This window comes from Piliocolobus tephrosceles, chromosome 8 (genome assembly GCF_002776525.5).
Source record: "Piliocolobus tephrosceles isolate RC106 chromosome 8, ASM277652v3, whole genome shotgun sequence".
NCBI classification, from domain to species: domain Eukaryota; kingdom Metazoa; phylum Chordata; class Mammalia; order Primates; family Cercopithecidae; genus Piliocolobus; species Piliocolobus tephrosceles.
Genome location: NC_045441.1, coordinates 21,783,388 through 21,801,728, shown reverse-complemented (window position 1 = coordinate 21,801,728; position 18,341 = coordinate 21,783,388). Strand labels below are relative to the sequence as shown.

Sequence of the window (18,341 nt, the reverse complement as noted above, 5' to 3'; positions counted from 1 at the left end):
TATATACACATATATATATACGCATATATATACACACACATATATATACACACATATATATATACACACACACACACATATATATATATATATATATTTTTGAGATGGAGGCTCGCTCAATCTCGGTTCACTGCAACCTCCACCTCCTGGGTTCAAGCAATTCTCCTGTCTCAGCCTCCTGAGTAGCTGGGATTACAGATGCACGCCACCACGCCCAGCTAATTTTTGTATTTTTAGTAGAGACAGGGTTTCACCATGTTGGTCAGGCTAGTCTTGAACTCCTGACCTCCTGATCCACCCGCCTCGGCCTCCCAAAGTGCTGGGATTATAGGTGTGAGCCAACATGCCTGGCCCCCATGGCTATATTCTTAAGGCATAATGGGGCTTCTAAATGTAGGTTTAAATCTGCAGTAAGAACAAACTTTTAAAAGGGCAAATGGCAGGCTGGGCACGGTGGCTCAAGCAGTAATCCCAGCACTTTGGGAGGCCAAGGCGGGTGTATCACTTGAGCTCAGGAGTTTGAGAGCAGCCTGGGCAACATGGCAAAACCTCTCTACCAAAAATACAAAAATTAGCCAGGTGTGGTGGCACATGCCTGTGATCCTAGCTACTCAGGTGGCTGAGGCATGAGAATTGCTTGAACTCAGGAGGCAGAGGTTGCAGTGAGCACCACTGCACTCCAGCCTGGGAAACAGAGTGAGACCCTGTCTCAAAAAGAAAGAAAGAAAGAAAAAAAGACTGCCATATTTTGAGAACCCATAACAGAAGGGAGGCAAAGTAAGGAAGAACAAGTCCACTGGGCATGGGAACTACCTTCTGGGGGCCTCAAAGTTGGTCCTGTCTCACTTGGGCCAACTCAGATGGCTGACTCACAGGCGACCTGCTTCACGTTTGGACTGTGGTCCTGCCACCGCCCTTCACGAATGGGTCTGCAACTCACCTCCTCACTGGCCGCCTAGCTCCCAACTGGGACTCATCCCCTCTGCTGGCTGAGTTTCACCACTGAGACTGGATCTTACTGCAGACTTGAAAGCAGGGAGGCAGTCTGGCTTTTCTGCCTCCCACCTCCCTCTCCACACATTCACTCCCAAAGGGGACTCGGGGCTTCTAGACCCTTCGCCCAAGACTATTTCCCTCAAACAACCATCTCTACCAGTAGCTAATGAGACATGCCAGGGAGAAAAGAAAAGCAGTTAATGAACCAGCAAACTATGCAGACGGGAAAGTGTGAGAGCACTGCAGAGCAGGAAGGGAGAGGAGGTGAGGGAGGAGAGAGGGAGCATGCGGGAGCAGAGAAGAAATGAGAGAACGCCTCCATTCATAGCTCCTCGGAAAATCGGACCCTGAAACATGAGCTGTTGGCTTGGATGGGCTTTGGCCCATTAAAACATCATTAAATGAAAAACTTTGCAAAGCAAAGCAAAATCCATTGCTGTTGTGGATTTTTGTTTTTAAGCAACTGCACAAATTAAAATGTCAGATCCCTATAGATGATTCCCATTTTTCACAGGGCTTAGCCCAATAAAATACCATACAGCCAAATTAAATTGTTCATATAAATGTGTAATTGCTCGCAATGACCCACAAATGAAAATTCAAAGCCCTGCTAATAAGTCTTCACCAGGGGTGCTTGGCCAGCTGCCAATGGCCTCAGGAGACCGCAGCGAGAAGTGGCTAGGATCTTCCCCTAGTTAACAGAAACGCACAGGGCTAACGCACAGTAGCAGCCTCCCTTTCAGCACTTCCCTTCTCCATAGAAAGAGCTGCGATGCAGAGTCATACTCTAAACAACTCCAAAGTTAGCATGTCCTGACCTAGCCAGTTGCTCTGACACCACTGTCCCCATCAGGTCCCCCTGACTGCATCCTGGCTGCTGCCCAGCCCACTGGCTCTTCCCTGAAGACCAGTCCTGCTGAAAGGGTGAGCCTGGGCCCCCACTTAGGCCGATGTGATTTAACACCCAATAGGGTGGACACCTGCCCCAAGCAGGACGCATCAGATTATTTCCTGGAAACCTGTGAGACAGTCCAGCTTGTCGGCATTGGTGGTGGATCCCAGAGGTCATGTGTGCAGCATGGGAAGCTTGCTGGAACACTCTCTTTCTTGTGGGAGAGAATGAAGCCCCATTTGCAACCCCTTGGGAAGAGGCAAAAAGTCACCTCAGTCCATGATTCCGGACTCTCACAAGTAATTGGCTATCCTTCCAATAAATGCCCACTCCTTCTGCTTAAGTCTGCAGGAACGGGCTTCTGTTCGCCCCAACCCTGACTTGAGGGCAGGGATTTTTGTCAGCTTTATCCTCTGCTGTATCCCAGCACCTGGAATGTTAGAAGCTGGATGAATCCCTGTGTAAAATGAAGCCCCAATGAGGCTGATCTCTAGAACTTCTACTTACACTATCAGTACATCCACTGAGCACCTCAATCCCCTTATTCCTCTGAACAAAAACCTTCCCTTCACAAGATTCTGAACAGAAGCATATATTCAGGGCAACTTGAATCTATGGGATGAAAAAAAAAACAAAAACCAAAGTCCACAACACCCAGCCCAGCCACTCGGGCCTCCAATGGACTGGTTCTTCCATACCATTCCAGTGCTGGGTCCCCCACCTCCTGACCCAAATATTGGGGCCTCTCACTGTTCCTTGAGCATGCATTGCTCAGGCCCAGACCCTGGTCCACCCTATCCACTCTCTTAAACACACTCCCCGCTTCAAGGAATGAAATCCCACCCACGCTCAAGGCCCAACTCAAGCATCAGCTCCTCCTCAAAGCCTTTCCTATGGCTTCAGCAAGAAATCCTTCCCTCCCTGGAATGGATAGAGGTATCTATGCATACTACTCACAAGGCACTCACTGCACACTGGCTGCTTTGTGTGAGGCATGAGAGCACCCAGTCTAGAATCTGGAGGTCAGTTATATTAGCTGGGTGGCCACTGTCCTCTCACCTTTCTGGACCTGCCGCCCCTCCTCCCACCCCTCATTCCCACTGCTTTTTCTCCATAGCCCTCACCAACTTCTAGTTTATCATGTAACTTAAGAGCATGCCTGTGCTCTCACTAGTATGTCAGCTCCAGGAGGGCAGAGATTTCTGTTTTATTCACTGTTACATCTGCAGCACCTGCAAGAGTTGACACTCAGTAAACATTTGTTGGATGAATAAATGAATTCCAGCCTGGCCAAGCTGGCGAAACCCTGTCTCTACCAAACATACAAAAACTAGCCGGGTGTGGTGTTGCACGCCTGTAATCCCAGCTACTCAGGAGGCTGAGGCACAAGAATTGCTTGAACCCAGGAAGCAGAGGCTGCAGTGATGTGAGACTGCATCACTGCACTCCAGCCTGGGTAACAGAGCGAGATGCTGCCTCAAAAAAAAAAAAAAAATGAATAAATGAATGAATATGTAAAATGAAGTTAACCCCTGTTAATGAGTTCATGATTCTTTTATTTCTTTAGTTAGTTTTTGAGACGGAGTTTAGGTCTTGTTGTCCAGGCTGTAGTGCAATGGCGCAATCTCGGCTCACCGTAACCTCCACCTCCTAGGTTCAAGCAATTCTCCTGCCTCAGCCTCCCAAGTAGCTGGGATTAGAGGCATGCGCCACCACACCTGGCTAATTTTTTGTCTTTTTAGTAGGGACAGGGTTTCTCCATGTTGGTCAGGCTGGTCTCGAACTCCTGACCTCGGGTGATCTGCCCGCCTCGGCCTCCCAAAGTGGTGGGATTACAGGCGTGAGCCACCGTGCCCGGCTGAGTCTGTGATTCTTTTAGAGCAGTGGTCCCCAACCTTTTTGGCCCCAAGGACCAGTTTCATGAAAGGAATTCAATTTTTCCATGACCGGGGTAGGAGGATGGTTTTGGGATTATTCAGATACATTACATTTATTGTGCACTTTATTTTCATTATTATTACCCCATAATATATAATGAAATAACTATACAACTCACCATAATGTAGAATCAGTGAGAGCCCTGAGCTTGTTTTCCTGCAACTAGATGGTCCCATCTGGGGGTGATGGGAGACAGCAACAGATCATCAGGCATTAGAGTCTCATAAGGAGCTCACAACCTAGATCCCTCACATGTGCAGTTCACAATAGGGTTCATGTTGTTATGAGAATCTAATGCCCCTGCTGATCTGACAGGAGGCCGAGCTCAGGCCTTGATGTGAGCAATGGGGAGAGACTGTAAATACAGATGAAGCTTTGCTCGCTAACCTGCTGTTTACCTCTGCCTATGCAGCCCAGTTCCTAACAGGCCACAGACCACAACAGGTCCATGGCCCAGGGGTTAGGGACCCGTGTTTTATTTATTTATTTATTTTTGTAAATTGATGTCCCATTTCACACCCCTGTTTTAGAGCAATGGTTCTCAAGGTGTGGTCCTCAGACCAGTAGCATCAGCTGGCAACTTGTCAGAAAAGCAAATTCTTGGGCCCTATCTCAGAGTTACTGAATCGGAAACCGTATAACAAGCTCTCAACGTGATTCGGAAGTATATGCAGTTTAAACACTACTGTGCTAGAGCATCTACAACTCTGTATACCCAAAAAGGTATGTGGTAGGCACCTAATAATATTCATCAAAAGACAAGCCTGGACCTTAAGAGTCTGCAGACACACCCCTGAGCTCCTCCCTGCTGAATTTTAGTCATCCTTGGGTCTTATCCCTGCCATCCCAGGATTCCATCCTAACCTATCCTCAGCCATAGACACACAAACATAGGGTTAAGCCTTCTCTGTGCTTTCAAAGCTATTTACCTTTCTTCTATCACATACACGGGTGGACTACAGGCCATAGATTATGGCCATGAACTACCTGGGTTCAAATCTCCACTCGGCCACTTAGTAGTTAGGTTCCTTGGGCAAATCATTTGAACTTTCTGAGCTTCAGTTTCTTCATTTGTAATGAGGTACCTACCTCACTGTCTTGTGAAGTTAAACGAATTCTTCTAAGATTAAATGATTTAACATATGTGAAGGCACATGGTAAAAACTATGTGTGAACTTTATGAGAGACAGAGTGTGCACTACTATCTTACTGTACCTATCACACTATGTTGTAATAGCCTAGGCTGTAAGTGGTAGGGATGGGGAAGAGACATACTAGACTAGGACTAGTCTCTGTCTTGAGGGATAGACACTGCAAAATGTTTGATGAATAGATGGTAGCTCCTCCATGCTCTTTAAACTGCCCTACACTGCCTCATAGTGGCTGCCAACCGTAGAGATGTTCTAGATAGTAGGACAACTTGTTCTACTGAAATTAATTACTATCAACTCAAGCAACAAATTCTTCCCTATGAAAGAAGCACATGAAAGAAGATACACAAATGGTCTATAAGCACATGATGCTCAACATCGTTAGCCATTAGGGAAATGCAGATCAAAACCACAATGAGGTATCATTTCTTTTTGTTGTTGTTGTTGTTGAGATGGAGTCTCACTCTGTCACCCGGGCTGGAGTGCAGTGGCCGGATCTCAGCCCACTACAAGCTCCACCTCCCGGGTTTACGCTCTTCTCCTGCCTCAGCCTCCCAAGTAGCTGGAACTACAGGCGCCCGCCACCTCGCCCGGCTAGTTTTTTTTATTTTTTTTAGTAGAGACGGGGTTTCACTGTGTTAGCCAGGATGGTCTCGATCTCCTGACCTCGTGATCCGCCCGTCTCGGCCTCCCAAAGTGCTGGGATTACAGGCTTGAGCCACCACGCCCGGCCGAGATATCATTTCACACCCACTAAATGGTTATAATCAAAGACAGACAGGCTGGGCGCAGTGGCTCACGCCTGTAATCCCAGCACTTTGGGAGACCGAGGTGGGCAGATCACCTGAGGTCAGGAGTTCGAGACCAGCCTGGCCATCATGGCGAAACCCCGTCTCTACTAAAAATACAAAAATTAGCCGGGCGTGGTGGCAGGCACCTGCAATCCCAGCTACTCAGTAGGCTGAGGCAGGAGAATTGCTTAAACCCGGGAGGCAGGGAGGTTGCAGTGAGCTGTGATCGCACCATTGCACTCTAGCCTGGGTGACAAGAGCGAAATTCTGTCTCAAAAAAAAGAGACAAGTATAAGTGTTGATGAGACGGTGGAGAACTATGAACCTTCGTACACTGCTGGTGGGAATGTAAAATGGTGCAGCCATTGTGGGGAAACAGGTTAGCTATTCTTCAAAACGTTTGTAACATAGTTACCATAGGACGCAGCAATTCCAGCTCCTAAGTGTATATCCAAAAACAAGGAAAAGGTACATCCACACAAAACCTTGCATATGAATGTTCATAACATCATCATTCATGATAGCCAAAAAGTGTAAGCAATCCAAATGTCCATCAGCTGATGAATGGACACAATGGAATATTACATATACGGCCACAAAAGGGAATGAAGTACTGATATACCTTACAACATAGATGAACCATGAAAGAAGCTGGATTATACAAAGCACCTCAAATTATGATTCCATTTATACGAAATGTCCAGAAAAGGCAAATCCATAGAGACATAAAGTGGATTTGTGGTTGAAAGGGACTGGAGAGCAGTCTAACTGGGGTTGGGGAGTGACTGCGTTTCTTCTCGAGGGATGATGAAAATGTTCTTGAATTGGCTAGTTGTGATGTTTGCACAACTCTGTGAATATACTAAAAAACACTGAATTGTACACACCAAAAGGGCAAATTGTATGGCATTATATCTCAATAAAGCTGTTTTTTTTTTTTAAGGCAACTAAAACAGTAGTAAGAATGATCATTTCTAAGCACTTGCTAGTGCCACATACTATGCTGAAAAGCTTTTGTATATTCATTGTCTGGAATTTCAAAAAAGTCAAGAGTCTACAAAATATTCATAATGACCCTAGGCCTTGGGGCACATAGCAGAGGCTCAACAAATAGCTCTCTCTGCCTGATCTAGTGATTCACGAAGGGAAGTGCTGGCACAGACCAGGGTTTGTAACAAAAGCCTTGGGGAGGAGTAGCCTGGTGCTGGAGGAAGAGAGGCCTGTTAAACCCGAAACTAAACTGGAGGGAAACTGGAGAGCGGTGCTGTGATCCTGAGGCAGAGCTGAGAGAAGTTCTGGGCCTGGTGTAGGGCCTGGTGCAACGCGGAGTGACGGTCCTGGACCACCTCCCGCCCAGGAGAGGTGTTGTGTTTTGTTTTGCGATGGAATCTCTCTCGTCTCCCAGGCTGGAGTGCAGTGGCACGATCATAGCTCACTGCAGCCCCAAACTCCTGGGCTCAAGCGATCCTCCCGCCTCGGCCTCCCAAAGTGCTGGGACTACAGGCGCACTAGGCAGGAAAATGCTGTAAGGGATTTTTTTTTTTTTTTTTTAACCACAACTGACAAAATTGGAGTATGGATGGTAGAGTAATCGAGTTAAATTTTTTGGTAGAGAGTCACCACGCCCAGCCCCAAGAGAGGTTTTTTTGTATGGCCGGAAAGGAAGGGCAGTGGTAGCTGCGCGCACAGACTTCTGGAGTTGGATTAAACAATCTGACTCCACTGTTTCAATACGCTTCGTAGCCTCAGTTGCTTGTTACCTTACTGATAAAATGAGGGTAGTGATAGTACCTACCTCACAAGACTGCTGTACAATTAAATGATTTCACTACAATATGGAAAGTACTTACAATTACATCTACACATTGTTAACAGCTCATTATTTGTTTGCGCCTGCTAGCCTCTTCATCATCATCGTTTTGTGTGAGAAGCACCATCTGACTAGATTCCCAAGGGAGCGGAGGGAAGGAACAGGAAAAGGAGAAGAGAGGCAGGCACGAACATCCACTCTTAGGGTTCCAGTTGTGCAACGCGGCCCCCACTCACACTGATTATTTTACACTGATTTTGCGTGTGTCCATGCGCTGGAGGAAAGGGAGGGTGTGGTCTGCCCCAACCCCGCTGCTCATGGTCTTCCAAGGGTCCAGTCCAGGGGGGCGGCCTAGGGCACGTGAGGGCCGGGAGGCTCACCCGCGGCGGAGGGTCTGGGGTCCGGGCGGATTTGGGCAGCGGAAGAAGGGAGGAGCGCGGATGCACTGGGCGGAGCTAGGGGAGGTCCGGCAGGAGGGAAAGGCCTGTCGGGAGAGAGGGACGCGCATCCGCGGAGGCCGCACCGGGCGCCAAGGCGCGGTACCTGGAGTCGAACTTCTGGCCGTCGGGGAACGTCCCCACGTAGTGGTAGCGCACGAAGTCGCCGCTGCGCACGGTGCGGGGGCACTCGTCGGGCACGAAGCGCCGCTCGATCTGCAGCTCCGCGTCGGATCCCAGGCCCGCCACGGGCGCTGCCTGCCCGGTCACCCAGAGCAGCAGCAGGAGCAGCGGTGGCGGCGGGGGCCTCCAGCCCTGGAACGCCATCGGGGCGGCGAGGAGAGTGGCGCGGACGCAGTGCGGAGCTCGGGCGGCACGGGTCGGCCTGGGCGTGCGGCTGCGTTTGCAAACGTGGAACGGTCTCCCGGCCCTCCCCTGGCTGCAGCCACCACCCCGTCTCCCCTGCCGCCCGCCCCCCGGCCACAGCTCGAGGGGAGGAGCCCAGCCTGGCCGCGCGCCGAGGGCGGGCCTGCTGCGCCCTGCCCCGCCCGGCCTTGGGAATGTGCGCGCCGCGGCGGGGAGTGGGGTTGGGAACTCCAAACGGGGACCCAGTTTGGGCCTAGGGAGGGCGTATCCCCGAGCGAGACACTGTGATCTCCAGACAAGGCTTTGGCCCAAAGTCGTAAGAGAAAAGCGCGCACTGCCCAAGCCCTCCCGCTGGTCTCCGCCCATCCCTGGAGACACCGGGTTTGGTGCCATGAGGGGCTCCTACGTGGCGGTGGATCCAATTTCCCCTTGCTGCTTTGGAGAGGGAGGGAAAATTAGATTTTATTTTTTTTAACTTAGTTACAAAGGTATGGTCTACCTTGAAAGAGGCTGAAACCATCCTTGGGGATTTTTTTTTTTCTTCCTACTTAAAGGAAAAGGGAGGCCGGGCGCGATGGCTCACGCCTGTAATCCCAACGCTTTGGGAGGCCGAGGCAGGCGGATCACGAGGTCAGGAGATCGAGACCATCCTGGCCAACACAATGAAACACTGTCTCTACGAAAAATACAAAAAAATTAGCCGGGCATGGTGGCGCGCGCCTGTAGTCCCAGCTACTCGGGAGGCTGAGGCAGAAGAATCCCTTGAACCCGGGAGGCGGAGGTTGCAGCGAGCCGAGCTTGCGCCACTGCACACCAGCCCTGGCGACAGTGCGAGTCTCCGTCTCAAAAAAAAAAAAAAAAAGAAAAGGGAGGCATGTAGTGCGAGAGGTTCCCGTGAGTTGTCTAGGCAAGAGTTTTAAGGCACCGTGAGGGTTCCCCAAGCCATCAGTGGCCGCAGTGTGAGCTGATACTTGCAGATGTCCCCCAAGCTCCCATATAGGATCCTGTGCCAGGGAGGACTTCATCATAGAGACCCAGATGCCACAGGAATCCATCAGAGTAGTCAGATGCACTTGGAATTGGAATTGGCTGTTATAATTTATTAAAATTTTGGAATAATGAAAGCAAATCAACGCTTTTTCAACTCGTTGTGGAAGCAAACACAATTCTGATACCAAAACCTGGCAAAGAGAGCAACAAAAAGGAAAAATAAAACTGAAAAAAACAGGGCACGATCTAATTTATAAATATAAATGCAAAAATACTGAATAAAACGTGGTAAAATCGGATTCAGCAGTATATTAGGCCAGGCGCAGTGGCTCACACATGTAACCCCAGCACTTTGGGAGGCCGAGGTGGTTGGATCACCTGAGGTCAGGAGTTCAAGACCAGCCTGACCAACATGGTGAAACCCTCTCTCTACTAAAAATACAAAAATTAGCAGGGTCTGGTGGCATGGCCTGTAGTCCCAGCTACTTGGGAGACTGAGGCAGAAAAATCGCTGGAACCTGGGAGTTGAAGGTTACAGTGAGCCAAGATGGAACCACTAAATCGTGCCATTGCACTCCAGACAGAGTGAGACTTCGCCTAAAAAAAAAAAAGTAAAAAATAAAAAAACAGTATGTTAAAGGAAAAATATACCATTACATGGACTACCTAGGTGAGCTTCTGCAAATTAACAAAGTGTCAGTATTCTCTGTGACATGAAGATAAAACAATAATTATAAGATTATTATAATCAATTAGGTTTCAGGGATCGAGTGAGAAACTACACGAACAACAAGAAAAATGTTCATTGTTCATCTTAGAGCTTATTCTAGAAATAGAACACCTATTAATAAAATTATAGGACAGAAGAAGGGGGAAAAAAGCTCTAAGATCATGTGGCCATAGACTCAAAACGGCATGAGATAAAATTCAACATCTACCTCTGATTTTAAAAACAAACAGAGGGCCTGGTGGCTCACTCCTGTAATCCTAGCACTTTAGAAGGCTGAGGCAGGAGGACTGCTTGAGCCCAGGGGTTTGAGACCAGCCTGGGCAATATGGCAAAACCCCACCTCTACAAAAAAATACAAAAATTACTCACCCCTGTAATCCCAGCACTTTGGGAGGCCAAGGGGGGCAGATTGCTTTATCTCAGGAGTTTGAGACCAGCCTGGACAACCTGGCGAAACCCCGTCTCTACTAAAAATTAGCCGGGTGTGGTGTTGCATGCCTATAATCCCAGCTACTCCAGTGGCTGAGGCAGGAGAATTGCTTGAACCCCAGAGGCAGAGGTTGCACTGAACCAAGATTACACAATTGCACTCCAGCATGGGCGACAGAGCAAAACTCTATCTCAAAAAAAAAAAAAAAAAAAGACAAAACAAAAACTTTCTGATTGTAGTCTATTAATGGCATTGATCACCAAAAAGTACTTTTGCATGTCATCTTTGTATTGTCAAACAACATCTTGATTTTGAAGGATATAATCATTGATAATAAAAATTGCTATACATTTTATTGGCATGAATTCAGACATTCAGTTCATTCACTATACATGTACTTTGGTCCAGTCTTTGCTTCACTTATGTCTCTGTGGCTTCAGGCAAGTCAGGTAACTTCTTACTTCCACCCTTGACCGTAAAACAGATGATACTTATCTTGCCTGCTGACCTCTTATGGCAATTTGGGGAAATATCTTGGTGCTGAATTCTGAATTCGTTTCTAGGCTCAGATGCTAAACATACAATACATATTAATTGTAAAGACTTGGGATTTGAAACTTGATCACTTAAACTAGATGCCAAGAAGTCCAATCTTCATGACAACTCTATATAAGGTCATAATCACTACTTTACAGGAAAAAAAAAAAAAAAAAAACTGCACTCCAGCCTGGGCAACAGAGTGACACCCTGTCTCAAAAAGAAAAACAAAAACCAAACAAAAATTAACCAGATGTGGTAGTATGTGCCTGTAGTCGCAGCTATTTGGAAGCTGATGTTGGAGGATCGCTTGAGCCCTGGATGTTGAGGCTGCAGTGAGCCATGATTGCACCACTGCATAATCGGCCTGGGTGACAGAGAGAGACCTTGTCTCAAAAATAAAAAATAAAAAAGGCGGAGCAGGGTGTCCTGCACCTGTCGTCCCCATTCAGCTACTTCGGAGGCTGAGGTGGGACGATCTCCTTCAACCTAGAAGATAGAGGCTGCAATGAATTGTGATCACACCACTGCACTCCAGCCTAGGTGACAGAGTGAGAATCTGTTTAAAAATATATGTAAAATAAAATAAAAATGAACATCTGCTCATGGTGGCAGGAGCCAGGAGCCTGTAGTCCTAATTACTTGAGAGCCTGAGATGGAGGATCTCCTGAGCCCGAAGTTCAAGTCCAGCCTGGGCAACATACCAAGACTCTGTCTCAAAAAAGAAAAAAAAAAAAAAATCTTGTTATTAAAAAATGTCAGAAATTTTTAAAGAGAAATGATAATTTGATAAAATACTTGGCCAGGCGCAGTGGCTCACGCCTGTAATCCCAGCACTTCGGGAGGCTGAGGCGGGTGGATCACGAGGTCAAGAGATCGAGACCGTCCCAGCTAACACAGTGAAACCCCATCTCTACTAAAAATACAAAAAAACTAGCCTGGCGAGGTGGCGGGCGCCTGTAGTCCCAGCTACTCAGGAGGCTGAGGCAGAAGAATGGTGTGAACCTGGGAGGTAGAGCTTGCAGTGAACTGAGATCGTGTCACTGCACTCCAGCCTGGCGACAGAGCAAGACTCCATCTCAAAAAAAAAAAAAAAACTTACAGCCGAGCATAGTGGCTCAGCCTGTAATCCCAGAATTTTGGGAGGCCGAGCTGGGTGGATCACAAGGTCAGGAGTTCATGACTGGCCTGGCCAAGATGGTGAAACCCCATCTCTACTAAAAATACAAAAATTAGCTGGGTGTGGTGGCAGGCGCCTATAGTCCCAGTTACTCAGGAGGCTGAGGCAGGAGAATGGCGTGAACCTGGGAAGTGGAGCTTGAAGTGAGCCGAGATCGTGCCACTGCACTCCACCCTGGGCAACAAAGCCAGACTCCGTCTCAAAAAAAAAAGTTTATTTAGGCTAGCTGCTCTCAGGCCTGAGTGAAGCTTATCTAACACATATTTTTTCTTATCATCAGAGTTCGCTTGTACTTAAGAACACAAGACAGCCCTTCAGCGTTATGCTTAGGGTCACTTACAAGAGCAAAATCACCAATAAAAAGCAAAAAAATGCAAAAAGCATGGCACTAAATATACTGCAAAAAGCACACTTGTTTACAGTATGAGAGCTGAAACAAAGGCAGATCTTTCTTGACCTTGGCTGAAAATATGGACCATTTTTTTCTTTCACTTTTTAAAAAAATTGAGGTATAATTTTAAAGTGAAATGCATAGATCTTAACTGTATATTTTGATGAGTTTTTTTCCCTATGTTTTTTTTTAGAGACAGGGTCTCACTGTATCACCCAGGCTGGTCTTGAACTGCTGGGCTCAAGTAGTCCTCCTGCCTCAGCCTCTTGAATAGCTGGGACTACAGGCACAAGACACTATCTCTGGCTCCACAAATTTTCCTACTCAATTTTTTTTTTACACAAATGCCCACAAAATGTAAAAACACCAGATGTGGCTGGGCACAGTGGCTCACTCCTGTAATCCCAACACTTTGGGAGGCCAAGGCTGGCAGATCACCTGAGATCAGGAGTTTGAGACCGGCCTGGCCAACATAGTGAAACCCCATCTCTACTAAAAATACAAAAATTAGACAGCTGTGGTGGCACACACCTGCAGTCTCAGCTACTTGGGATGCTGAGGCAGGAGAATTGCTAGAACGCCAGACGTGAGGTTACAGTGAGCCAAGATCCCGCGACTGCACTCCAGCCTGAGCAACAGAGCTAGACACTAACTCAAAAAAAAAAAGCACTGGCCGGGCGCGGTGGCTCAAGCCTGTAATCCCAGCACTTTGGGAGGCCGAGACGGGCGGATCACGAGGTCCGGAGATGGAGACCATCCTGGCTAACTCGGTGAAACCCCGTCTCTACTAAAAAAAAATACAAAAAACTAGCCGGGCGAGGTGGTGGGCGCCTGTAGTCCCAGCTACTCGGGAGGCTGAGGCAGGAAAATGCCATAAACCCAGGAGGCGGAGCTTGCAGTGAGCTGAGATCCGGCCACTGCACTCCAGCCTGGGCGACAGAGCGAGACTCCGTCTCAAAAAAAAAAAAAGCACTGACACTATCTAGGAGTGGAATTTCTGGATCATATGAAACTCTACTGGTAACTTTCTGAGGAACTGCCAAAACTTCACTTTACAGTTTTGTAGGTTGCAAAAAAATAATCTGATGTCCAAGATCACCAGAGGAACACCATCTGTTTCTCCCTCCTATCCAACGGTCTCTCTCTTGAGTGCAGTGACTTACTTGCGGAGAGGAATAAACACAAAAGAAGAAGAAAAAAGCAAGTCAAAGGACATAAATACAGGTGGGTAGATGTGGCTCCCTGTGACTTCTCTTACGGAGGTGTGCCCTAATTCACAGTCTTTTCTACACAGACAGAGGATAGTCACCATTTTGGACTTCCTCTTTGTTCTGCTTTTTGTGGTTTTGATTTTTACTTTTTCTTACTTTCTTACTTCTTTGTACTGACTCATATTTCTCCACATTACAAATGTAATAAATTAATTAGATGCAACAAGAAACAGACTAAACAAGGCTGAAAAACAAATTAATGGCATGGAAGAAAGTATGATCTGAAGCCAGGTGTGGTGGCTCAGGCCTGTAATCTCAGCACTATGGGAGGCCAAGACGGGTGGATCCCTTGAGGTCAGGAGTTCGAGACCAGCCTGGGCAACATGGTGAAACCTGTCTCTACTAAAAATTAGCCAGCACCTGTAATCCCAGCCACTTGGGAGGCTGAGTCAGGAAAATCACTTGAATTCAGGAGGCCGAGTTTGCAGTAAGCATAGATCATGCCACGGCACCCCAGCCTGGGCGACAGAGTGAGACTCTGTCTCAAAAAAAAAGAAAAAAGAAAAAAAAAGTTTGTAATCTGAGAGACCAAAATAGACACCGCTTTATCAACTAAGTTGCACTCAAAGCTTCAGGAAATGAAGTTACCTACGGGCAGAGTAGGTTCAGGGCCTGACTGGCATGGCAAATGTCTAAATTCCTTTGGCTAAACTCCCTAACAATAGGAGCTATCAATTCTGATTTACAACCCAGACCACTACAACTCTGATTGGACAGAGGACGGCCTCACAAACATTCTTTTCTGATAAGCTACTGCAGGCCTTTGGCCAGTTTCAGCAGCTTATAGAGGATTTGCACAAACTGTCTGTATATCCTGTAGTTCACTTTTTGTTGTAAAGAGCCAAATTCCATCTCTTTTTAATGCAAAAACTTGGTCTCAAAGGAAATGTGGGATGTATGTGACATATGTATTTACCCAATCCCCTTATAAATATGTATAGCTTTTCCCTCAAACCTGCTAAATATGATATGGTTTGGTGATACACTTTGGCTGTGTCCCCACCCAAATCTCATCTTGAATTGTAATTCCCACAATCCCCACGTGTGGTGGGAGGGACCCGGTGGGAGGTAATTGAATCATGAGAGTTGTTACCTCCATGCTGTTCTCATGATAGTAAGTGAATTCTCACCAGATCTGATGGTTTTATAAGGGGCTTTCCCCCCATTGCTCAGCACTTCTCCTTGCTGCTGCCATATGAAGAAGGATGTGTTTGCTTCCCCTTCTCCCATGACTGTAAGTTTCCTGAGGCCTCCCTAGCCCTGTGGAACTGTGAGTCAATTAAACTTCTTTCCTTTATAAATTGCCCAGTCTCAGGTATTTCTTCATAGCAGCATGAGAACAGACTAATACAATATGTATGATATTGGCCTTATGAGGCTTAAATCCCAAGCTATCCTTTTCCTCTTCTAAGACAGTGCACCTTCCAGCCACATCAGAGCCATAAGCCAAAAAAGAAGAAGAATTCTAAGCAATAATAATAAAGAGGTCAGCAAAAGGGAGTAGTGGCAGAGAGTGTAACAGTGATGAAGTCCTCACAGACATTCTTGGAGTTGGATTTCTGCAGCAGTCTACCAAAGAGAAAGTTTCACTGTGTACCAGGATGTCAATGGATGCTTTAAAAGTGGAAATATATAGTTAAAACTGAAAGAAACCAAAATATTCCTCCGTAATATACTAGGGATTGTAGAGCTGAAGATTAAAGGGCAGGGGACACTCTACCCTTCCCCCTGGTTGCCTGATGGCAGGACAGCAATTTACAAAGACAAAAGGTCTTCCTGCCTCCTGCCTTTCCCGCCTAAAGATAGGCTTTTGCAGGATTTGCTTATAAGCTCATAGACAAAAGCGCCAGAGACTTTTCTCTTCCCATAGATTTACCTTCTGACATTTTCCTACCTTTTGGAAACCTGAAGATGCTCTCTTGTCACTATAGGATTTATGAGTCTTTGTTAAAATACTATTTAAGCAAGGCCCCTAAGCCACTGCCTTGAGAAAGAAATCCATTTGAACTGAGAATCCTTTCCTGTGTGATGGGTATAGCAATGACTTAATAAACTTTTTTTTTTGAGATGGAGTCTTGCTCTGTTGCCCAGTCTGTAGTGCAGTGGCATGATCTTGGTTCACTGCAACCTCTGCCTCCCAGGTTCAAGCGATTCTCCTGCCCCAGCCTCTTGAGCAGCTGGACTTACAGGCCACCGCACCTGGCTACTTTTTGTATTTTTAGTAGAGATGGGGTTTCACCATGTTGTCCAGGCTGGTCTCAAACTCCTGACCTCAGGTGATTCACCCATCTCGGCCTCCCAAATTGCTGGGATTACAGGCATGAGCCACAGCGCCCGGCCAAACTTCTGCTGACTTTTATTTTTAGGAGGCTGTTTCAACTAAGAACCTATGAGGTAAAGAAAATAAATTATATTTTCTCCCCTAGAAAACACAGAATCACTCTTAGAGTTGTGTGTGTGTGACTGCGTGCATATGTCTGTGTGTGTGCTGTGAAATATGCCCATTTAGTAGTTTTTATAACCATAATCATTTTTCTTAGTGTTAAATGACTCTTTTGGGAATGAATATCTCTAGTAGTAAAAAAAAATTCCTTTAATTTCACAAATATGTCATTTTCTGTTAACTTTAAGTAAAATAAAATTTAGTAATTTCTATTTTAAGAAGCGTGTGTGAATAATCTCCCTTTCATCTTTGTATTACTCTAGCTGCCTATGTCTTTAAAAATAAATAAATACAAATTAAAAATTAAAAACAAGGTCTCACACTGTTGCTCAGGCTGGAGTGCAGTGGTGCGATCATGGCTCACTGCAGCTGTGACTTCCTGGGCTCAAGTGATCCTCCCACCTCAGCATCCCAGGTAGCTGGGACTACAGGTGCGTGCCACCATGCTCAGCTGATTTTTGCATTTTTTGTAGAGATGGTGTCTCATTATGTTGCCCAGGCTGGTCTTGAACTCCTGGGCTCAAGCGATCCTGAAACCTTGGCCTCCCAAAGTGCTGGGATTACAGGCATGAGCCACCACTATCTATGTCTTCATCCATCTTTTCATTGGTATACATTGTCAACTGAAGAATGAGGCAGTTCATAAATCTGGAAAGGAGAACTTTATTTCTCAGAAAGGGTTGCAGCCTGCAGGTGGCCATTCTGACAGGCTGTGAAGTACAGCCTCCTGCCAGAAGCCAGAGACAGACAATTCAAGGGAGGGGCAAAGGGAACAGAAATGTATGCTGGACAGTGTGGCCAAATATACATATTCAATAAGCTATAGGAGGAGTCATGAATATTTATGAAAGGAGAAACACTGAGCATCATGCCCCTTCATGGGTTCCGTGAACAAAAAAATGGCCAGGATGGCATGATCTGAAGGTGGGGTTTTTGGCCCTCTGATGTCAAAATGTGAAGCAGAGGAGGTGAAAACCCTACTGGATCTCTTACCAGGTCAAAAAAGAAAGGGCAGCCGGACGCAGTGGCTCAAGCTTGTAATCCCAGCACTTTGGGAGGCCGAGACGGGCGGATCATGAGGTCAGGAGATCGAGACCATCCTGGCTAACACGGTGAAACCCCGTCTCTACTAAAAATACAAAAAAACTAGCCGGGCGAGGTGGCGGGCGCCTGTAGTCCCAGCTACTCCGGAGGCTGAGGCAGGAGAATGGTGTAAACCCGGGAGGCGGAGCTTGCAGTGAGCTGAGATCCGGCCACTGCACTCCAGCCCGGGCAACAGAGCAAGACTCCGTCTCAAAAAAAACAAAACAAAACAAAAAAACAAACAAAAAAAAGAAAGGGCAGCATCCCCATTGGTTGACATCAGTGGTGGAATCTTTTGAAAGAGCTGGTTTCTTCTAAGTCCATAGGAAAGAAAGGTTAATCATAGTTAGTGAGGGAGGGCGTATAAGGAGGTGTGCCTGATGCGCACCCTGTCTGCCCAGGCTGGAGTGCAGTGGCATAATCATGGCTCACTGCAGACCTGACCTCTCAGGCTCAAGTGATCTTCCCACCTCAGTCTCCCAAACAGCTGGGATACAGGTGTGCACCACCAAGCCCAGCTAATTTTTTTTTTTTTTTTTTTTGAGACAGAGTCTTGCTGTCACCTGACTGGAGTGCAGTGATGTGATCTCGGCTCACTGCAACCTCCACCTCCCGGGTTCAAGCGATTCTCCTGCCTCAGCCTCCCGAGTAGCTGGGACTACAGGCATGTGCCACCACGCCTGACTAATTTTTGTATTTTTAGTAGAGATGGGGTTTCACCGTGTTGGCCAGGATGGTCTCGATCTCTTGACGTCATGATCCACCCTCCTCAGCCTCCCAAAGTGCTGAGATTACAGGCGTGAGCCACCACACCCGGTCAGCCCAGCTAATTTTTAAATTTTTTTTGTAAAGATGAGGTCTCACTATGTTTCCCAGGCTGGTCTTGAATTCCTGGCCTCAAGAGA

General features: G+C 46.9%; 1 protein-coding gene across 2 annotated transcripts in view; it reads right to left on the bottom strand.

Moving 5' to 3' along the window:
• FKBP9 (FKBP prolyl isomerase 9) overlaps window positions 1-8,510 on the bottom strand; it is a 53,423-nt gene extending 44,913 nt beyond the window's left edge. The window contains exons 1-2 of one of the 2 annotated variants that reach the window (XM_023188400.1): window positions 8,122-8,510; window positions 2,160-2,318 (exon numbers count right to left, since the gene is read on the bottom strand). Coding sequence is in view for 1 of the 2 variants with exons in the window: in XM_023188399.2 (XP_023044167.1) it covers window positions 8,122-8,342 (221 nt within the window). In the remaining variant the exon portion in view is untranslated. The remainder of the gene's footprint in view (window positions 1-2,159; window positions 2,319-8,121) is intronic. The other variant, XM_023188399.2, reaches the window with a different exon arrangement.
• Between the last annotated feature and the right edge of the window lie 9,831 nt (window positions 8,511-18,341).